Source organism: Helicoverpa armigera, chromosome 2 (assembly GCF_030705265.1).
Source record: "Helicoverpa armigera isolate CAAS_96S chromosome 2, ASM3070526v1, whole genome shotgun sequence".
Classification (NCBI taxonomy): domain Eukaryota; kingdom Metazoa; phylum Arthropoda; class Insecta; order Lepidoptera; family Noctuidae; genus Helicoverpa; species Helicoverpa armigera.
In genome coordinates this window covers 6,416,222-6,440,548 of record NC_087121.1, presented here as the reverse complement: position 1 = coordinate 6,440,548, position 24,327 = coordinate 6,416,222, and the positions used below count along the sequence as shown (strand labels likewise).

Here is a 24,327-nt window from a genome sequence, read left to right as displayed (position 1 = left end):
CCTTATGCCATCCACTGCTGAATGTAGGTCTCCCTTAATGAGGACCAGCTACTATAACTAGGCTTAACGCTCGTAATATTTTTTCTGGGTAGGTACTACAGGTACTTATGTATAGGGTAATCCCTTTTTCAAATGACGTACCATGGATGGTTTTTTTGTAGGTGCATACAAAAAATAATGAACAAGAATATAAATTCATCTTTATTAATTTAACATTCATAAAAAAGTATTTTAAACTATTTTAACAAATAGGTATTTTCGTTGTCTTTATTTTATAACAATATTTAGGCACTTATGACAAACTACTTTGTAATTATTTTATGATAATTAGTATCAGAAAGGGTAGTTTAGCCTGATCACGACTTTTCCGTTCTTGGCAGCTGAAGAAATTCCTAAACAGTTGAATATAGAAAGACGGCAGTTTTTTTCAGCTGGCATTGTCTATATTGGGTTCCTTGTTGATGGAAGATAAAGATTTAAAGTAACTTGTTGCTATCACTGAAGATCTACCAGCTAAGTCGAGGTAAAATCCGTATTTAAATACTGTTCTAAGATTAAAGCAACATTTACTATGGTCCCTAAACAGTCTACTGTTTAATATAATAGGTGGTAAAACAATTAATTACTTACTTCAGGATCTAAAATTTAGAGATTCTATACAAAAACAAAAATGCTCTTATTTTATGGACGCATGCATGCTCCGTAATAATTATGTTGATTTAATTTTTAGACTAGATAACTATAATATATTCTACTTTGGTTTTAAACTGTTTAAAAATAATGTTATTTCTGCGTAGTCTACATGTTTACTTACTTAAAGCATTTACAATTGCTTGTTTATGTTATTATTTAATTCAGTGTAGTAGGGTTTCTCATTACTTTTACAGAAATAAAGTAAATAAATTATTATCTATAATTCTTCAGTATTGATAATAATTTAACTCTGTACATTTAACGACAAAATTGATTTTTCGAAAATTCTCTTACAATTCACTTACCTAATTCGTTTTCAAAACTAGGTACTATTTATACCTACACAAACATACCTAAGCATAGGTTTAGTAGGAAATAGGTACTACCTACTTATTTACAAGGTTTAAAGCACCACTACAAAACTTACAGATATTAAATATTAGTAATCTGGTATTTTGTACTTGTCAGACTTGGAATGGTGAACCAAATGCTATAAAGTTAATATTACACAAATTAAAGTTCAGTGGTTAGTTCATCTTGAGGCCGCCTTGACATTTCGAAGAATTCATCTTCTAGCCAAACGCTCTCCTCCTAACAATCGGCCTTCTCTCCCATGGGTCGGAGAGGACGATGGTCTCTCTTTCTCTCTCTACTTGCGAGTAGCTGGGAGGTCTGCCAACATCACTCCACTCACACTCCATCTCTTTGTCTATGATATTACTGTCGTATGACGTGGGGGAGTACGAAGGAGGTTTGAACGTCGAGAAGGACTGCTGAGTCGTTTCCGAGTCAGAGCCTTGACTCGGTGGGGCTGGCAGGAAGTTAACTAGCTGGCCTTCTTGCTGTGGACCAACAGGAGTGCGGCTGTAGCGTTTCAAGATTCTGCAACAAACATATTTAAGTCTAAATAGCAACATGTATAACAAAACATTGGTTATGAGTCACTAAGCTCAAAATTTTCAAAACACAGATAATCAATAAATCAGTTTAAAAAGTTGTATATACCTTTCGGCCCAACTAGCGAGACGCGGCCATTCATCCGGCACGACGGGCACCTGCTGCTTGTTCAACAATATCAGCAACTTGGCCAGATCACTCAGAATGCAACTGTAACAGAAGCTAATATTAGACTTCACTATCTCGAGTAGGTAACGTAACGTAAATAAACACCACGCTGCACTATTGAGGCACTGTTTGGAATGTGTTTTTTCTAGATTAGGTTGGTAGCTCTGTCAACAGACTCGCTTGCTGTGTTATTAGAGCACTGTCGCAACCTCTTTTATAAAGGTTTGTTAATTCATTTACTTTTTTACAGTCGCGTTGATTGCATTTTAGGAAACCGAGGGAAAATAAAAAATACCTTTGAGAAGGTAGGTTCTAAAATTTTGCTTTTAGGTAAAAGATCTACCTAAATTAAGGTCTGAAGATTAGGTACCCAGTGTAAAAGTCTATCAAGGACATTTTACAGATAGGTCGACTAAAGTGAAGACCTAGCACAAATTGAGTTACTGAAATTCGAGCTTAGAATTCAGTAGTAGGTGTAGGGGTGTTAAAATATGTTGCAGTACTCTTAGTTAGCTCTAGATTTACCGATAACTTTGAACAACAAAAGACAAACAAGACAAGAATCATCTACCTCAGCTTCTAACCCCATTGACCCACTAGGTAGGTACGCTATAGTAAAAGATAAATCTACATACCTGTAAGCCATTGCAGCATCATTGTTGCCAAGCTGATAAAGCTCCCGCACTTGATGCCGCGTGTGGTTCAGGATCGCCAGCAACGTGTAGGCGTGAGGCTGTAATGATAACGATTATGTTATCAGCAACTTAAGTAAAGAGGTCACAAGGTAATACCATACATACATAGGTATCTACCTACTAACAGTACATGTGCCTACAGCAGGTCTTTTATTTTTGTTATGCCATTTGGTGTGCAGGCCGAAATAGAGATATCGCAAATTCTATTTTTGAAGATAGAGTAGCTTTTAATCGGTCAGCCAGGTCATAATCGGAGTATAAAAATATCCTCAGAAACTCAAATAACATCAATCAATCGACGAATTATCAATTGAATAGAGATAGATAACACTGACATTTTGGTAGGGCACCCCATCCGTCGGGCATTGTCAATAATTGTCATCTTATTAAAATTAGCGGGGTCCTTATTTCTTCAGCATTTATTTCAGCAAAAATAGACTTTATGACGTTGATACAAGTTCTAAATTCTTTTCAGAATATAATTGGCATTTGTAATCCTCGGCTCAAGCAAATGATGAAATGATAGAAGAAATAAGTAGGCTCTTAAGACATATCGTGCGATTCTAATGTTTGTGTTGATAAATCTCCTGATTTCTTAACGTTTTATCTAACTAGGTCCATATTTATTATTTTAGATAATCATATTGTATCTATTATTCATACATTCGAAAGCGGAATTCCGTATTTGTATGTTGGTAATTTCGTAAATCATGTAATATTTATGAAACATTTGATTGGCCGGTTTTATTATGCACACGTCTTGTTTAAATATGGCATTGATACCAAATCAAATATGCATGAGTGTGCATGTATCTTAATACTAAAAATAGTAGATCTTGTGCAACAAACGTCTTCGATGTAAAATGTTACCGAATGAATACCTACTTGAAAATACTTACCTACCTTTACCTAGATTGCAATGTGTTTTTATAACTGAACTAGCAGTTCTCGGAGAACCAAAGGCAAAAAAATTCAACAAATTGAACCCGAATGAAAAGTCTTAGTTATTCTTTTCCACATCAGTTCTCAACCAGTGGTATTCTCATCAAAATCGTCCCAGTCATTTCAGATAGGTACTATATTTTTTGGTATTTGTATAGATAAGAGGTGTAAGTAAGTAACTTACTCGCAAGCAGTCCAACTGTTTGTGAAACTCTCGGAGTCGCGTGTCGTCGTCGTGTGTAGCTCGTTGAGGCAGCGGCTGTGGTTGCGCGCGCGCCTTGCTGCGACACCGCGCGTACGCAGCCGCGGCGGCCACCAGCGCGATGCACGCGGCCACCCCACAGGCAGCGCCCACTATCACCTGGTAACACACCATAAAAATATTTTAAATACTAAAGCAATATAATATGTCCTGCCAGTTGGCTAATTTCCTTATATGAGAACCGCCACCGTGGCTGATAATCGGCAGGAGGACATCATCATTATTTTAGTGAAAGATTTCGGTGAAGATTTAGGAAAAGACTAGCCTGTGATGTCGCTTTTTTGTAAGCAATGCGTTTAGAGAGTGGGCGCATCACGCTCTTGGAGTATGAAATAGGACGAAAGTGATCCTTTGCTGAACCAACCATGTGTATAAGGCTCTCGCAAATACAAACAGTTTACACAATAGCAAAACATTGCAGAAAGCTTACTGCTTCAGAAACATTCGATACCACTAAAAATCGTGAGCACGACAAAGACATAAAACAGGTTAGTCGGCCTCGATTGTCTCTACTTGATCCCTCACACTACAATTTGCCAATACCTCAGTAAGGACCTTTTTAGATTGTAAGTAATGGGGGCGTGGATACCACCATAAATCGTGACCCGTATAAGCACGTTAGAGCTTACAATTCTTACCAACAAGCTTTTGGCAAAAGAATTGTGGAAGAAATACCTTTTATTGTCTATAAATACACTTCGAACGGACTAACTTGATCTGAAATCGCCATAGGCGTTAGCAATTTTCGAAGTTAGAACAATGGCCCGTGTTTTGGTATTCTCTTTTGGGTCATGTATCAGTCGGCTAGTCCAAAAGGTAATAAAAAGCTAGGGACACACAGACGACAAATAGTTCGCTTTGCTGAAGTATTGTAAGGTATTGACTATTTTAAAATATCAATAAAGGACGTCTAGTTTAATTTAGTTAAAAGTTGTTTTTTATTTGTGATAACTTTTCTTGCTACACCTATAACAACGATGTCGATGTCACAAACGCTTTTTTTTTGGTAGAACTAGTAAATATCTCACTCTAAATCAAAAACATCGAAGTAATAGGAGCATTTCCTGGACTTTCTTGTTTTTAGCAAGCAACGCAGAAAGCTGGGAGAGAGTTGTTAAAACACAATGCATTGTGGTCGGTCCACTGTACAATGTAGTACAAGTGGCGTATACGTCCACCTCTATTATTCACTAGTGTTAGTGGCCATTTTCAATTGTCGCTGTGGAGTAATGTAACAGCACCTGCTACAATAAAGCCGTTTATTAATTTAATACTGGCTGGAACAGCTACTCCTTTCAGCGTTTTATTTCAACATTTAGCTGCAGACTGTGTGCCTGTACTCAGTATGCAATACGACAGGTTCGGGGATTTATTTGAGATTTAACGAAAAGTTTGCAAAAAGGAGTCGGGTGAATTTAGGGAGTAGACTGCGTCGCTTCGATAGCTGCATATTTTTTCATTTTGCACGGTAAAGTTATATATGATATGTATTTAATGGACTTGTAGCATTTAAATCAACCTCATAATCTAAATATTTTTCTTATACACAAGTGCGTATAACTGAAATAGCTCAATATTCATAGAGCAGCATCATCGTTCGGATTTGCTCTTTAATGATTCAGATTGACTGTGGAGCAGGTACCATACGGACCACATCTGTTCCGCGCATCAAAGCCGTTACATCATAGTATTTTAATCTAGAAGCCGTTGAACTTTCATGTTCTGGTATTTGATGGATGCGGCTAATATAACGAATTTATTTGGAGCTAATATAACATTCAAATATTCTTATTTTTGTTTATGATTTACAGTTACTCTTAATGGAAAAGCTATGTTTATTGGAATTCCACAAGGTAATATCTTGGGACCGTAATTTAGTTATAGATATTTAGAACGCGGTCGACATTCCAAAAAAATATTAATTTATATTTTAATAAAAAGTACCTGAGTGTCTTTTTTGCTTTATCTTACACTTCGTAAGCTAATTGTGTGAATTAGATTTTTGGAGTTAGCGTTTTCCACTTTTCCAAGTTTACCATACCTCGTTATACGTCTGCGCAGGGTAGCACACCCGTCCCATGAGGTGGTCATCATGTGCCCAAGCCTCGCGGCTGCCAGCAGGACAGTCATGAGCACAAGTGCCGCCAGGCCAGACCAGCAGCCGAGCGCATTTGACGCACCCGTCCGCTGCACAGCGCACGCATTCCGTACCACAGCCTGGAAACAAATGAAAACGTCAAGTTTAACACAATATAAGAACTTAGAGTTAGAATTTTTTGTATATGTATAATTATCATATGATAAATCATAAGTCTGAAAGTATTTGATACGGGATAGTAATAGAAGACAAATTTCTTCCTTGTGTTATGTTTTTGCGTATACCTAGTCTCCATTATGATTTTCAAACCCACTGATGGCTTTGTATAGCTTTTACTGCCTACGGCTTATGATTTGTAATCAATGTTATGAAATTGTGTAACCTATATTGTATGCAGAAAGAAAATATCAATTAATATTCTTGTATAGCAATTCCAATGTAAGCAGAAATCATTGTCCGTAAATGTTTTACATTAATCTTGCGAGCCAATTGCTCACGTTGGAATTCAAATGATTTTAACTTTTTGTAGAAAGAACGATTGAGTATATTCAAGTTACCTATCAACAAGTTGAAAATGTTGAAACATCTCTGACGGACAAATTGACGAAACCAACTTTTTAGGATGGGATTGGGTCGAAAAGTAAATACGACATAAAAACTTATTTCAAGAGGTAAAGTTTATGGGGAAGCTGGACCACTTTTTACGGTAGCTGATACTGAATGAAGCACCCTCAAGAGTTTCTAAGAGCTCTAAAAATGTTCTATTAACCTGTTTTAAGAGATACTGTATTTTTAACTAGACTATAGTTGTTTGAGGTGCTTATATACCCAATGATATAAATATATGTATCGAGATGACAGAGAAGGATTTTTGCTTAGTAGGCCTTCACAGTTGTTTTTTACTCTGTTTACATACTTTACTGGAATCATCGTATCATTGAAATATTTAGAATTTCTATGCTAATCAATTGTTCCATGTTTGGGCGTAATGTATTCATGGCGATGCACAATGTTTATTCGATTGCTCGATACACCAGACACACTGAATGTAGAATATTTTCTAAGCTTCTAAGCTAGGTACAGTCATTTATGTTTACAATTTAAACTGACAGGCGGTCCGGCTGCGCCAATAAATGTTGGCCTTATGCAAGAAATTATAATTTTGGTCTCATAAAAAATGTAGGACTTATGAGCACATTAATTTAATATTAAAACGAGTTTCCGAGCGGTTTGCTTGAAATATAGAAGAACATTAAGAAGTTTACCGTTTGCTTTGAAAACAAATGAAACAAAGCTTCAGAGTCTAAATGTCAAGCTTTAAGGCTCGCTCTTGGCGTAAAGTTTAGACCTTACTGCTTACTGGTTCATTATACCAAAGTAAGTTACGGTACGGGTTCACTTAATTCCCCGTTTCTGAGGCAATGACTTTGAAAATCAATTTATATTCAACTTCAGTGATTTGGATCGTATTTCGATACTTTCCAAAGGGAAAGCGCGCGCAATATGCGATTAGTGCGCTGTTCAATTAACGGGACCGACCGGACGAGTAGACACATTACTGTGTTTTGTTTACTTTACGATCAGCATTACGTGCATAACGAGGTTCCTGTGCACCGCGGTACGGTCATTTCTGGTGATCGGCACTTTAGCTGTAGCCACACTGCAGCAACATTATTCTTGCAGTAGGAACATTTCTCGACAATTTTGAATAAGTCAAAAGTCGGTATGTTTTAAGCTCTGGAAAACCGTGCATTATCGAGCCAAGTTTCATTGGTATGGTTAAGTTTGATGTTTCTTTTTATCGTTCCAAAATATTATTATCGAATGCGTCGGCTAAGGTACTTTGGCATAGTGTGTGGGAGTTCGTAGGAGTGCCAAGAGGTACCGACACCTTATTGTGAAAGCAGCTTCGAAAGATTGAGGAAGACAACATTACAACAACGTATAATACATATTAGACAAAGAAGAGTGCGGACAACGAAGATGACGAGAAATTGAATCGGAACTTGTTTCGAAATGCAGTTCAAAATGATCATTTGAAACATTATTGACAGGCCCATTTATTTCTATCCATCAAATGTCTGGTTGTTGCATAGTTGCATTTTTTGTTGTGTGATTGATTGTTGCAATTATGTCGCTGATATTATGTTTTGGTATCTTCCTCTCACTTACGACACGACCCACACAAACTCATCTATCATCAGCGTATAGGTAATCAACCTCCCAATATGCTATGTTGGTAAAGGGCTTATTACATTTGACTAAATTCAGTCGTCTAAACGATTCAGTCACTAAATTCAGTCAAATGTAATCGCATTTAGGAAGGTAATTTTCATTAAATCATTTAGAAACCTAATTAGACAAACCTATTTAGACGACTGAATTTAGTCAAATGTAATAAGCCCTTAAGAATCGTTTTCTGAACAAACGCAAAACAAAACACGACTGTTCTCTTCTTGAAAAGTTTTTAGTTTTTCATATTTCGTTGCGGATGCAGCCAAGCCATAATCAGTGTGAAAGATATGAGAACATTGACACCAGTTGAGACAGTTGAAAACTTGCAACGTTTGTGCGTTAGAAAATAGAAACCTTGTTTATTTCTTGCAGTGTCTTAGTTCCCATCGACTGTTTACATCACAATGTTAGGAAAGTGAAGTATCCATTAATGTTTGCAGTTTCTGTATAAATTGCAGTCTTTATGGTTTATTTGACTTCTCTATATGAAATAAAATGTTTGGTGGCATTTGGCAATACAAACAAAATAAAATGTATATGTAATGAATGAATCGATAATAGTGAACAATGATGTTAATTCTTTTCGTTACAACAAAAACAAAAGATGCGGAAAAACTGCAATTAAAACAGTGAAACTGTTTGGATCACAAAATTAATAAAACATTTGGTTTTAAAGCAGGTTCATTGCGTGTAGGTTTCATGTTCGTGCCATGTTTGGACTAAAAGGCGTTAAATAAGTATTCATGTTTAATTCGGTAAGTAATTACAATTGTAAGTAGGTTCAGGTGAAAGCGATGTATTCTTAATTCTAAAGCTACCGAAGAAACCGGGTGTTTGTGTGTGTATAATTTACCGTGCCTGATGATCCAGCGTTGTTAACTGTTTTCCAATCAATAGCCTGCTTATTATTGGCGATTTGCCCTACTAATCCGACTAGCTTTGATTGAAGCCATAGTAATATAATAAATGATTTGAGGGAAAGTTCAACATAACTTAGAAGTTCTTGTTCTTGATTCAGATTTCAGTTCATTTCTAATTAGTTAAAGTATTCTATACACCTAAATGAATATCAAGGCACCTATAGGCAAGTTAATAGAATGTTCTCTTATCAACTTATAGCTGACAATGTCAGTCATCTTTAAACAAGCTTTTATTTTAATTAAAGTCTCAGTGACGTGCCTGTCTCAACGTTGATAGAGCTTAAGATAAAATTAATGTCAAATAATTTGTATGGAACAAAACTGATTGATACATTAAATAACCCTCGTACATTTATATTTCCCTGAAGTAATTATTACCTAGAATAGAGGCTTAATTCAAAACTATGCATTTCCTAAATTGAAATGATTTAACGTTCATTAATACGGAGATTTGAAGTGATTAATTATAACAGGGCTTGGTCATTAGTTCATATTTCATCTCAACGTCGGATAGGGTACAGCTCTTGAGATAAAAAGGATGTTCAGAAATTAGAAACTGATTCCACACCAATTAATCTTGGAAAAGGTGAGAGATTGAGTTATCAAACCTATATCCTTAAACATTTACAACTTTACTACAAAAGCTTAAACACCTGACTTACTTGTCTAAAAAAATTGAGGCTGCAAAATGAACCATATGTCAACGTCATAATTTGTAATTTTTTTAGATAAGTCGTAAACTGACATTTAAAAGTTTTTGTGGTAAGATGGTTATGGCCTTACCACAAAAACTTAAACAAAACTGCTGGCTGCAAAACGGACCTTATTTCAACGACATAAAGTGACATGAAGTTTTTTAGACAAGTGTTCAACAAACGTTTAAAAGTGTTTGTGGTGCGACGGTTAAAGTTGCCTACCTATCAGTGAAGATAATGTTGCCTTCGTTTAACAATTCTTTGGGTATTGAGTAGGTACCTACTGTCCGTTTTGTATGAAGTAATGAGTAAACAAAAAATCGATTATATTATGTCACTAGCTTTTGCCCGCGGCTTCGCTCGCGTTATTATTATTAATTAGGTATGGTTTTTGCGGCTTTACTTTTGTTTAGCGTGTGTAAAAAATTAGGGCCTACAAAACTTCTTTGTACACAATATTCTTTACTAATCTGTCATTAGGCGCTAAAACTATTAAGTTATTGGGTGAACTTACTCGTGAGCAAGCAACATAAAATAAGGGATGATGAAGGATGTAAAATTTATCACCCGTGGGGGTTGAATGGGGGTTGAATTAATCAAAATCGTATTTAAGCGAACATCATCATAAAATTCTGATTCGTCATCAGGACTTCTTCATAAAATCTAAGAAGATGTATACAAACTTTCATCCCCTATTTTATCCCCTTGGGGATGGAATTTATCAAAATCCTTTCTTAAGGGTTGCCTACGCCATAGTAGCTTTATGCACGCAAAGTCTCAGTCCGATCGGTTTAAAATTGACAAAGTTTCATACAAACTTTCATCCCCTATTTTATCCCCTTGGGGGTAGAATTGATCAAAATCCTTTCTTAGCGGATGCCTACGTCATAACATCTACCTGCATGCCAAATTTCAGCCCGATCCGTCCAGTGGTTTCAGCTGTGCGTTGATAGATCACTATGTCAGTCAGTCAGTCAGTCAGTCACCTTTGAGTTTTATATATTTAGATTTGGTAAAACTTTAAATGATCAAGTTATTTCCCAGGTCGTCGTCGTCGCAGCCTTATAATGCCCACTGTTGAAGAATGACCTCCCGAAACTGGACTTTTTATTTTGGATTTTGTTCAGGTAACCGAAGTTCTCCCAAGAGGAGATGTAAACAGCAAGCTTCTTAACAAAGTATGGTACTAGTCCGGGACTCACTCACGTGTGTCGTTGATGGCGAGAGGCGCGTCGGCGGGCCGCAGCTGTGCGCACGCAGCGCTCGCCATCGCCAGCACCACTGCCACCAGCGCCGCGCACGTCATCGTACACCGCTGCGCATCGTGACTTTACTGTGGAAGAACATTTTGCATTTATTAATACTATCATTCTCATTCATCGATTTCGCAAATAATGGGATAATTCTTTACTGTACACACATACCTACACAATACCTACACAGAAGTTATGTACAAAGGCGAGCTTAACCCAGAGTTGGGTTCTCTAACAGCAAACCTTAGAGCGATAGCGAGATACGATATGGAAGAGTAAGTTCGAAGTACAAATTCTTTCAACAAATTCGTCAGTTTTTTTTTGGAATTAATTTTATCACCCGCCTAAGTACCTTCATCATCACATACCATAAGATTAGGACATTATGGATCTCACGTGAATAGAACTCAAAAGAAGTAATGGATTCTTGGCATAGTGCGCATACAGTGAGTTTAGACAGGAATCTTTTTTTATAAGGCTACCTTAACTTTACTTAAACGTTGTTTCAGACATCTGAACCATTTCGTGAAGAAACGTGTTACGTGTAAATACTGTCTGTATTTAATTTAGATGTATAAAATTGACAACCAATCTCATATCAAATGATAGGTGACAAAGAAAACTGCTTGTCCTATTGCAATTATAGTAGCTGCTACGTGTCATAGTCGCGGGTAAAAGTAGTTCACAATAATTGACGGCTGCATGATTGATTAAATATGAATTAATCATGAGGAAATTAATTAATCAGGTACCTACCATTACTGACCATGGCCGACATGACCGTTTCGTTATCATTTTAGGTGTTAGAAAACAGGAATAGAACGTGATCCTATCTACCTAGTCCTTCCTATTTAAAAAGACAATGTACGGAAATACAAAACCAAAGTCAGTGTTATATTTTTTGTAAGGATTTTTGTTGAAGCTAAAAGCGTTATCAACTACCTCTTGTGACGTAATATGCAGTGTCTGTCTACAAGTCGTCACTCTGCCAGCTTTCACATTTCTCAAAGCTTAGACAGAAGTCACACAGTTGGAAGAGCAGTTGTTATTATCACTTTATTAAAGAGCGATCATAGTGACGTGAGAAATTCATAGCTAATTGTGTTCCATAGAGGTGTTGCTACATCAGCACCTACGCGTATCTTATTAACATTTTCTCAAGTCCGTACTTGGAACTTTCACGGAACAAGATACTCTATGCTCTATGTTCTTTGGTGTTTAAAAAAAACAATCTAGCTCTATGTGATTTATGGTATTTATGTAGCCAGAAAGTAAACATAATAATGTTCAGGACAAAAAACATACTAACAGTTACCAAAAAGTTAAAAAATCAGAAACAAAAATGTCGTTGACTTAGTACGGAATTCACGATTTTAACCTCAGGTCAAACCCGTCAGGATAGTAAGTAGAAGTCAAGAAATAAGTCACAAACAATAAGGTTCAAACGTGTCTCTGCAAAGTTAAGGTTTGTTAAGTGATACTTAACGATTTATTAAGCTAACTAAAATGTGTGAAAACTTTTAACGTTAGAAGTTTTATACATTAAACATAATCCAACTGCTATTGTCTTAAAATGTTAAGGCAAGTAGTAGCTTATACGTTAAATACATAAGTTTTGTAGTAAGCACCACACTGTTTTGTTCTAGAGTAGTAATAAAATACTTAGAAACTTTGAAACCGGCATAAACTTCACTATAACTGTTTTTATGACATCACTTTTGTGAGAAACAATGTTGACTTGAATTTGAATGTTATGTGTAATACGAAACCGCATAATAATATTCAGTTTCTTTGTTGTGACATCGCTTAAAATACAGTTAAGCCTTTAAAATGTTTGATGGCATTAAATGTTCTTCACGCGTGGCTTAAATCGAGTAACTCACCTTTAGATTAGATTCCGTTCACGCAAATCCGCGTACTAACTTTCACTATGACGTATAAAATATGTAATGTTCGCAATGACTACATGTATACATTTATGAGAGTTATCATTACACGTAACCGGTTTTAGACTGCTCTCATAATTTTCACGTCACGTTTTTGAATATCAAAGAGAATATGAAGAGTATTCTTTCAGTATCGTCGTACTCATTATGTTATCGTAGTGACGACAAAGAGTATTCAATATTCATGCCGTTATTTTGATATTGAAAAGTAAACAATGTCAGTTATTAACTCCGATCAATACTACACTGTCGTGTTTATAAATATAAGCGTGTTTGTAAACAGTTTTGATTGTACGTTGAGTTGTGACACGGAAACGTACAATCGCTATCAGGCTATCACGGACACTATTTTCTCTAAACAAAACAACTGCCTAGTTGCGTAAATGTCAACACTACACTTCTTTAATCGCTCCTACCAAAGATCGTTTATTTTGCAAGAATAGTTAAATAAATCACCATTGACTGTGTTTCGGATGGCACGTTAAACTGTAGGTCCCGGTTGTCATTGAACATCCTTGGCAGTCGTTACGGCTAGTCAGAAGCCAGTAAGTCTGACACCAGTCTAACCAAGGGGTATCGGGTTGCCCGGGTAACTGGGTTGAGGAGGTCAGATAGGCAGTCGCTTCTTGTAAAGCACTGGTACTCAGCTGAATCCGGTTAGACTGGAAGCCGACCCCAACATAGCTGGGAAAAAGGCTCGGAGGATGAAGTTAAAAAATCAGTTGACTTATAAATAATGTCATCATCGAAATTTTAATGCAATTTTTATCAATATGAAGAAAAATACCCTAGTTATAAACATAATGGGCACATTCACTTTTCGACATTATATCAGTTTTAATTCTCACAAAGCTTCTTTCAAACATTAATACCATAACGATATCCTTACAACTTTGGTCAGTGACTGGTGAGTCACGTCTTAATATTATTGGCCGGCCGATGTCCTGTTTAACAAAAAATCCGTGCCTTAATTATATTGTTCGACGATATGGGATGTGGGTCAGACGGTCTCGTCTTGTCCGACAGTGTAACAGTACGACGAGTTTGCAAATAAGTTGACATTGGCATTCGATAACCGCCACTGATCGACGCTACTCCTACGCTCCACGTGCTTACAATATTTATGTGCTGCGTTCAATTGCTAGTTAACTTTGATAGCGTTTGTGTAGGTTTTAATAGAGATTAGCTTTTGTTTTGCAATACATATGATATATCTACGACATAGGTTTGTAGCAACAGTAATAAAACTATAGTTACTCTGATAATAATATATTCATTGAATTTAGAAAGTGTACTAACAGATAGTTGTGGTATTATTATTCAGGATGCAAAGCTTTACTGTTCCTATTACCAGACCCGAGTCTTTCAATTATACTTGTATAATATCTAGATGGTCGTCTATCAACCGCTTTCTAATTTGATTACCCAGATCAATGTATCTGAATGTTTGATAAGGCATGGATTATAAATATCGGCTGCGTCGTAGATAGTTCGCCTTCCACGAATTGCTTTTGTAATTTTGTTACGTATGTTAAGAGCATTTCAGACTGATTAAATTCGATATAATTAGATCTCGATACGCCAAAAGAAAAACCTCTAACAGTTATAATCACCAGGGTTAGGCATGATTTGTCTATGAAGGCAAAGAATGACGAAAATCGAATAAGGTTCTTAATATACATAAAAAAAATAGCAAGTCATCTCGGACATGCCCAAATTAAATTTTCATTGTAAGCACTATTTTCAGTAAGCTGATGGAAGGTTAAAGAATTGATGTAACATAATGTGCGAAGCAAGTCACGATCGCGTGTCTGCCTTTCTCGTAGCTTTGTAGCGTGCGCCCAGTAATTACACTAGTGTGCGTGTAAACGAACCTGAGAGTGATTGAACTTACTATTGAACGAAGCATAGGACCACACGTGCCTTTTACAGCTTCATAAAGCCGAAAATAAGTTTAAACGTTTTTTTTTAGCAAGCATATGGCAGAGTTTATTATCTGCTCTATAAAAACTGCGTTGGCCATTTTCTTATTTGAAAGAATTTGAATATACTTTGTGCTTTTATTTACCAACTTACTTTAAATTAATACTCTTCTAGAAATAGGAACCTAGTATCCAGACAGTGAGCTAAAGTAAAAGTATCTGTACCCGGGGTATTTTTGGACACTCACTTAAACTAGAGCACGCTCTAACGATATTACCGAGTGTTTTAGGCAGTGTTTAAGTAGCAATAAAATCTCTTAAAAGCTTGTCGTAAAAAATCCTATCATAAACTATGATCAAACTATGATCTCTCTTCAGTTATTAAATCAATGAAGTTTGAGGATAACACAGCAAAAAGCATTATATTTATCTTATTTGCGTTGTTTCAATGTGTATTTACGTATAAACTTGGTCATATCTAATAATCACGTCTGACTAAGCTAAGGTTATGAAACACTGGGTGCTACTAATGGCTCTGAGCACGACTTAGCTTAGGTACTAGGTACGGCCAGCTGTTACCTTCATGCTGGTTTATTAGTACTTTATGAGTTGCAGCTATACGTCCTATTTGCGCAAAACGGCCAGTTATAATACAGCAGCCTTTAAATACTCTATTTCAAAAATAGAATCGATTCAATGACCAACCCATTTAGGTTTTGAGCCACGGTGTTCGTCGCTTTCTCATCTTTTTCAATTCATAGATAATTTTTATTACAGCAAATAACTCTTTTCATTATAAATTAAATCCACGTTCACGCTATTCGATTTGTTTGTGGTAATGAATCGTAACAACGATTTGTATCGGTACAGTGATTATTAAATATACTCAGCACGGCGCGGTAACTATGTGGTCACTAGTTTACATTAACAGTGCCTATCCTTATAATTATTTAAATATGCAAAGGTACAATTTATAGGTATATAATGCAGTTTAATGTCAGTAGATACTACATCTGGAGTGGTAGACATTAACCCACATTGGCAGAAGTACTTCGAACACATTCCTCGTAAATCTTGCCTTCGTGCTTAAGATTATCCGAACGTTGAAATTTCATACGTTCTTACGTAAGATTAGATTAACTAATTAGTAATTAGCATTTTATTATCGTACTCTACTTAATAAACCGGTTATCTTAATGTAGAGTATATTTTGCTATGTTATTATGGATTTCATAAGTAGGTCCGGGATTGTATTGCTGGGAGATGATTTGAAAAATCTCAAGAATTCATTTTTGTTTTTATTTATCAAGTAGGACAGAGTTAAACGAAATATTTTAGCGTACACACGAAGATGTGAAATGCAAATACTAGGAAGTAAGCAAGTTGAATGGAATCGAGGCTGCCGCATACACGGTGCGTGCGCCTGCGACTGTGTCTGAAGTAGCGAGTACCTAGCCGAGGTGAAAGTTGCCGGTGACGCACTTTTGTATTCACGCAACTCACGAGGCTCGAGTAATTTACGCCACCATTCTAATGAGACCTCCCCCGCCTCTCTTATTAATTCATCAGGAATGTTTACAGAGGGGATCTCTATTGAAATCTGACGGTTCACGTTAGAATTGTCGTTTTGTATAAATCGGCGGTCATGGCCCTTGCAGCTAAGTCGCCGGATCTGCCGGGAGATGCGGGCTTCTCGTCTGTACCAAACATCCGGGACGGTCGCTCTATACTTGTTGCTGTGATTTATACAAAATATTTTAAGTTCTGTTTACATAGAACCGGATGCTTTTGAAGACAAAAGTTATACTGGCTTATTATCATGGAAATATTATTTCTATAGGCTAGAATTCCACATCAGTATAAAAAAACTACAAATAGTCGTTGTTGCCATAGGTTGTAGCAAGTACATGCATACGTGAATCAGTTATTTCTCAAAGGTTATGAACTAAGGTTGTGACATTTTATAACAAAACAAAGCTTATCGCGATCGATCGGGTACCATGAAGTAATTTATTTTCTTCAGTTGATTCCAAAGCAAGCCATATGGTTGTATAAACATAACGCATTTCAGAAGTAATGTTACATTTATTTCAATAATTTCACTACTACATGTAGTATTTTGTACCTACCGAACAAACATTAACATAAATCCACAGTCCATACGCATAAACAGATAATATGGACACCTGGTGTCCTCCATCATATAATTCCAGTTTATAGAGATCTTTAATTAGTTATTCAGTTTGGTCAGGCATAATGTCCATTAGTTTCAATTCTTCATTAACTATTCTAAAATACTCATCTTCGGTTTCATGGTCTACCTCTTCTTCGTCAACTACGTCTTCTGGTGGTTCATTTAAAGCTGCTTCTTCCTCAGCGCGTGCTTTCAAACGAATTTCTTTGAGACGATTGTCTAAGATATGTTCTCGTCTAGTCTCACGCTCGTAAATTTGCCCCATCAGTAACTTGTCACGATTTCCCGGTATAGCCATATTTTCAGATAATTGCAACAGATACAATGCTCCATTACAGTCACCAATAGCGACTGATTTGCCTTTTGAATGTGGAGTAATTTTTGTAAGTCCAGACTTTGATACTTGCAGAGTCAAGACTGGCTCCTTGTGTTTACGCAGTAAGTCCCAATAATAGAACTTTCCCGCTCCACATATCGACATGTACGAGGAGAACCTCAAAGGAGCCCAAGCAGCATCATAGACGAGATTCCTATACGGCCTTGTTACAATGATGGGTGCGGTACGAACTTCTTCACTCCATATTTTAACAGTGTAATCACCACACGTAAGAAACATTCTAAAGGTACAAGGACTCCTTTCCACTGTTTGTACTGATCCATCGTGAGCATACCAAAACGAAGATAAAATGTCAGAATGAGTTCTTCCCATGCGATTGGCGTTAATTACTAATCCAGTCTCCGTTCCACAGAGAAACTTAGTAGGCAAGCCTTTATCAAACTCCAAAGTACTAACCCCTTCAGCATTATTTAAATTTGGAACTTCATTCGGTGCAAACCTCACTGAGATTGGTAACCGCTCTTGAGGCTGTTTAAGGTTTCGCAAATCCCACCACAAACATTCTCCATCCGAAGACCCAGTAAAGAATTCAGAGTATGTGCGAGACTGAATGTAAAGTATTGATGTTATTCCTTCGCGATGGGAATTATATACAGAAGTCGATGACACAGCGTTTTTGCCGACACGCACATCAAATACACTAACAATACCTTTTTCAAGTCCGCATATCAACAATTCAGGAGTTGAGGGTGAACACGCTAGTTGCCAACACGGGTAATCAGGTTGTAATACGTACACTGGTTCTGTTTGTCTGTGCACATCCCATATATAACATTCGGTTACCAGGTTTAGTTTTGGTTCCAGCACACATGTTTTGACGCAGTACGCAACTGCCAGTTTAGCGTTTTTTTCATTAGTCCATTTAACACATGCTACTGGTCTCTGATGTTCATCACGGAAGACATTTGCAATTCGGACACTACACTTTTCAACAGGATCTTGCTCGGCCATTGTAGCATAATATGTTTCATACATTTCAATGGCATTGTTTTGGTCTACGTAGTGAAATAAAGAATTTGACAAATTTTGCACGGATTTGATATAATTGTCTTCGTGCATAATTCTGCGACGATGGCGTTGAACATGATCCTCGTTGTAAGGGTTGACTTCCCGTGGCCAGCCGCCTTCAGAGTGGTCGATCATTTGATCATGTCTTATTATTAGTGCAGTGTTAGTTTCGTTTTCTGAAGCAGAGCTCGTTGCCTGAACTTCGCGGTGCACGGGGTTCCGCAGAATGTATTGCTTTTGATCATCCTTGTTAGGACTTATAGAGTCTAACATGCGGGCTGGTACCATTTGGAAAAGTGGTTGTTTTCCAAAGTTTCGCCGAAGCTTGGTGTACTCATAGGTCCACTTTACGTAGGAAGCCATTATTGTATTATAATTTACTTAAATGAATCTAAAATTGCTTTAGTTACGTCAGATACTTTCACAACCATTAAACGTAAGGAATATTAAATCGGCAAGGCCATGGCGAAAAATGAATATTGATGACGGAATTAAACAATATACAGCGTCATAATCGTATGGAAACATATGTGTCCTTGTTTGGTAAAAAGGTTGTTGTCGGCGACGTAAGTTAAACAATCGATTGTGGGGTTTGATATCAACTACTGACTAAGAATATTTCAAAGACACGTGCTTGTAAATTATTGGAATAACATTTGACGTTGTCTTTCAAGTTATCGTTCCAAGGTACTCTTTCCGTTTCATTAACATAGATGGTTTTGATTGAATCCAGTAATTCGGTTTACTTTGTAGTGGTGTTTCCTGTACCTCGGGCCGTGAGTCGTACCAGGAAGTGTCGTAACCACATTGTTGGAGGCAAGGAGTTGTTATGCGGTTCACATTAATATGCATCGAGTCCATATGGCAATAGTTATGTGCGAGAGGTGAGACGACTCTCAATGTTACGCGGTTACGTTTATGCTGATTCAGTCTACTTATTCCAGTTTCAATATTGCTTGTTGTTTAATTAAACAATTATGAAACTAGAGAAGCTTGCCTTGCTATGTGCAAATTTTAATTACATGGAAATGTAACAGATATCAGGTACTTGATTACAATATGTTTAACGCGTGAGGTATTTTTGATTGCGATATTGCATTTAACACATAGGTATGGTATTTATTTTGGTTCAGGATCCCAAATGCCACTTTTTTATTTCTGGAATGTCAAATTAGTTTCCTTTTGATACACCCCATGGTGCGTTAGTTAATAATAAAATAAGTAATTAGTTTCAAATTGATTAATGATGGTTTGAAATTGTTGCTTTCAGCTAAAAGTTGCTTAAAAGATACTGGCTAACGGTAATTTTATTATAATGCAGAATGCATTGCAAAAAAAAACATGTTGTCAAAGTCAACGAACCCATAAAAATAATAAAAAATCATACTTCCTTACCATAAAAATGTAAACGTCTTCCATACCAGTATTGAACAATCACATATCTGTCACTTCACGTCATTGTAATTTTGCTAATTCTGCATTGGTAACATAGATGGTATCGATACACTGTCACGAATTGGCACAAGTCACAACACTGTTTTGCGTCACGATTAGAAATTCGAATTCGGTGCTTTTAAAGTGCGCGCGCGCCGTACGCTCGTACGAATGGGCGTCTCAGCGGTGACTGGCGCGCGTGTCGGCTGGAAGTACGCAGAAAGAACTCAGGTTGTCGAGTACTATGACTGGTTTGCTTCAACCATATCCCGGCAATTGATGTGTTGACTGATGATAACTATACTTCTAGCTAGCATATTGTTGACAGTAACTTAGACAGGTTGCGCGGTGTGCATGTGACCTCGCCCTTTTTCAACTTTCAATATTATGGTGCGCTAAGTTGACTCACAGATAACTTGAAATGTCAAGGATTCATTCATTTTGATATTTGATGAAACAAAGGGAGACCTTAATTGTTGGATAGGTACTCTACCGATTTAACAACGACACAACAATTACTTATTTTAAAATAAAATTAATCTTTTGTTGGAAAACTTATTGGAAAATTCCTTTGACTGACTGGCTTGCGCTAATTATGTGGAGCTGCTATGCGGATAAGCACTATGTAGGGATAAGTGGTAAAATGTTGGAGGAAAAGTGTGGAGTGTATGTGGGACGATGTAATGACCGAGTCACGACACTGTTGCTCGTGGAAAGTGGCGAGTACTACCGCGCACGTGGTCTGCAGTGCTCCTGTTGGCATTGTGCTTTAAATTAGTTACAAAACATAGCGTCTGTGGATTTGCTATCGAAACAAAGGCTTAAAGAATTCTTAGAAGAACCTCTCAGTTCTGCATCTATCTGTTAATAATATACTGATTAATCGATTACTCTGTGTAATAATCTAAAGAAACACCATAAAAGTAATGTTGACACAAACAAAGAATAGATTGAGATGGAACGCCAAAACAGGTTTTACTCAGTAAAGCACTTTACGTATTTAAAATACCATAAACAACGTACCTGCACAGTTTATTGCAACTATTCAACATTTATTTTATCGGTAAAGGGAAACTATAAGGAAATCAACAATTTCCATATTGCAAGATTTATGTAACGTTGACATAAAGTACAAATACTTAACAGCTATAAGTTTATAAGATGCGGACATAACTAGTATTCAATTAAGTATAATATATAAACTGTTGCTAGGTTTCACTTACAAAGAATTTCTAGGGAAACTTTTCCGAGTACTTACTCGGATAAAAAGAATTTCTATTCTTTTTCGGACGAGTTTAAACTCTACGTGAAACTTTGTCGAAAGCAGTTTCGGCTGTTGAGACTTGAGATATCAAGAAGCTTACAGGAAAAACAGACGAATTTTCATATAACATTCGTTTAAGAAAGTTATATCAAATCTTATGAAACCTTATTTACTTCAATTATGTATTAGGTTTTTGTGTATGAGGTATCGTAACTTTTATAACTTAAGTATGTCCTAAGTGAGATTAGAAAGACAATAAGCAATGTAATTAACTGGTGTATGTTGATCGTAATATAATATTATTATTGCATGAAAACCATACATTATTATTTAATATCTAATTTTAACTTAATTAAATTGTGTCACATGCGCTTCACGAAAATGACACTTTGATCTAAAACAAACACGCGTGAGCGACATCCATTATAGAAAGTTTTAATTACATTTTATAAATATCCCTTCTAATTTTAACTGGACAGATGACATAAAATAAATTACCGAAAATTCAATCGACAATATTTTACGAATTAAATTATAATGTGATTATTAAATCATCTCCATAATGAATAATAATTTGCATTAATTCTAAAATCGCCCTCGGTTCACAAGTTTGAACAAAAATGTTTTGGTCAAGAGTTAATTGGTATAATTGGTCATTAGTGTCTGAGAGCGACCGTTCCTTGAGTTGATTAGTAATTGACCCGGTGCAGACCTTGTGCTCCAAGCTTCACGGTGCCGTCTGTTATGAATATTAGGTTATCGCCGAGTACTACGCAGTGGTAGGGTTAACTAGCGACCTGAGTAAATGTACCAGATGTAATAATAGACACCATTTTGCAAGTTCAACAATGTCCTTTCAAATTATACAATGAAAGAAATGAAACCTTTTTTACACACCTGCTCTCCGACGCTGTAGATCTCCGATTACAATTTGTACTGTTAGTACTTTACCTATATTCGAGAGGTGTGAAATGTTAAATTTTCGTACTACTGTATAATCCACCCAAAACATGCAATAGGGTAGTGTCCAGGGTCGAAATAATGAAATAATATTTAGTCCGCTTTTTAGATAATCAAAAAATATTGGATACGTATTTTTTCTTTTTTTAATTAAACATAAAATGACAAAGATAATACACTTCAAAAATTAGGAGTGGGGGCCTTTTACGTCACAGGGTCCTGAAAATTGTAGCAACTTGTGACGTCACACTCAACTTTAACACGCTATATCTTAACAAGTTCTGATCCAATTTAAAAAAGAAAAAATACGTATCGCTTAATTTTGGACAATCTACAAGACGGACTAATTATTATTTTTTAGGAAACTAGCCTATTTTACGATTAATGCATTTAACGTTATTAAATTGAATCCACACATTTAGCGGTAATCCGTGACGCAACATTTGACATCATACGCTTATCGTCTATTACGTCCACAACAAAACATTTCTGGTACTGTGACATTGCTCGCCTGAACTACGTTCTTATCAATTATGTCACATTGAATTGTAAAAACTATTACTAGACTATTTAAACGGTAAAAGTTGCGCATTCAAATAAACCTAATTAAAACCACGTCGTCCCCTGCATAATTAAAAGAGGCCGTGGCTACGATTGGTCACGTACAATCACCTGAAATATTACCTTTTGCACAATAGTGAGCATCTATTACTGTCATTTTTGTACCGAAGAATTGTGTAACGCAATGATAGATGGAAGATAAACGGGGTTCGTTTGTAGTTAAACCAAGCTTGTACACTTGCCCAGAAAGTAGACAATAGGAGCTTGATATATCGACACATTGCAGCAGTCTTCATTTCGCACAAATGAATGAATTCTTTGTATATACAATGGACAATGGAGCGTGCCGGAGAACCGATGGAGATGATCATAAAGCGTTTCGTATTGGTGTATAGCCTGTAAGCAGAACAAAGTCACGGTCAACGTGTTCGTGCGCGCGATTTCTGTTTATCAAACATTTCAGTAGAAAGCGTGCCTTAAAAGACAACTCAGCGAATTATGCGATAATTAGCTGTTATTGTTTTTATGAATTAATTCTAATTTTAATAAAATTTAAATGTGGAAGTCCTCTAGTTCAAAACGTGTGAGTTCAAGCAGGAATGTGAGAGTTTGAAAGTGCTTTGAAACTTAGCAAGAACCATTGTGGTTTAAATTCATACTTAGATCCTTACTTCCTAAGTTCTATATACCTTAGACCAGACTTAAGGTAAAAGTAGATTGTGTATAATAAAGGCACATATACAAGCTCATATGTGCGCAAATACAAAAATATGTTCCAAGGAAAACGGTTCCAGAATTAAGACCTATTAGGAGTCAAATCCGGGTCCAGTCATTACCAAACGGATGGCTAGTCAGTCGACTGATTGACCTTGTACTCGTACCATCCCCTCGTAATTGGGCCTTTGTAGCTGGGACACTCGGATCAATCCAATAACATGACCGCCTCGACAGAGGTGCTCATTTTATGTTCCTTTGCTAAACTATCTGGTCTTCTGGACACGTTGTTATGTGTTTGATAGCTTCAGGTTTTGTGACAAAGCTTTGTTGATCTATGATATCGTGTTTTGGAATTGAACGAGATTTTTTTGCCGTAGAATAACGTCAACGTCTGTGTGCGGGACGGACGTAGCTCAGAAGCAGGTACTATGGGGTGGCTTCGAGACGTTGACGCCCCGTCGGTCGCTGGTTCTTGGACGTCTGGGCGAGTGGACTGTATTTACGATGAGGCGAGAAACAGGAATTTCAGAAACAAGAATACGTTTAGACGGGTTCTAGACTCTCTGCTACTATAGGTTCAGGGATGCCGGTGAAATAATAAGTCTTCATATATTTTTCAGGAGTCTTGAAGGGACGAGCTTCGACGTACTTACCATACTATAATTACACTATTTACTTTTCACTATTTACTTGTTATACTATCAAAAATCTATACCGATGACTACGACTTGTACGGCGGTGCTTGCGCACCGAATGAGCTCGAAACTTTACCGTGACGAGCACCTCGATTTCTCGTCCCTCCGACCAACTCAGTTTTATTGACCTTTCAATTTAACAGCCGTATTACAAACAATTGGTACATGATATCATTGCAGGACACATAGCGTCAGACGCCCCATGACGTGCGCTACTGAACTATACCACACACACCTGCATACCTTAAGGGCTGAAATACTATAACCGAATAACTATAAAAACTATGTGAAATCGGCCCTTAGGTGGAGACTATCTTGAGATAAAAAACAAACTATGGGGGTTATCTCAATACGAAAGGTAGTGTGTGTTA

The 24,327-nt window shown here is 36.7% G+C and overlaps 2 protein-coding genes across 3 annotated transcripts; both read right to left on the bottom strand.

Annotated features, from left to right (window-relative positions):
• Positions 1-178: 178 nt before the first annotated feature.
• LOC110376240 (uncharacterized) lies at positions 179-20,054 on the bottom strand. Of its 2 annotated transcripts, none has more exons than XM_021334654.3 (7): positions 19,721-20,054; positions 10,812-10,938; positions 5,699-5,874; positions 3,580-3,756; positions 2,394-2,491; positions 1,699-1,800; positions 179-1,575 (listed from the first exon to the last, which is right to left on the bottom strand). In XM_021334654.3, exons 2-7 carry the CDS (start codon positions 10,909-10,911, stop codon positions 1,266-1,268), a joined length of 963 nt encoding a protein of 320 aa, XP_021190329.3. In that variant the 5' UTR covers positions 10,912-10,938; positions 19,721-20,054; the 3' UTR covers positions 179-1,265. The 2 variants fall into 2 exon arrangements, with proteins under 2 accessions (XP_021190329.3, XP_063894614.1); XM_064038544.1 differs by lacking the exon at positions 19,721-20,054 and adding an exon at positions 12,742-12,762.
• On the bottom strand, positions 16,812-19,389 carry LOC110376129 (dynein intermediate chain 3, ciliary). The gene has a single exon (XM_021334510.3). The coding sequence runs from the start codon at positions 18,686-18,688 to the stop codon at positions 16,961-16,963; it is 1,728 nt and encodes a 575-aa protein (XP_021190185.3). The 5' UTR covers positions 18,689-19,389; the 3' UTR covers positions 16,812-16,960.
• Positions 20,055-24,327: the final 4,273 nt, after the last annotated feature.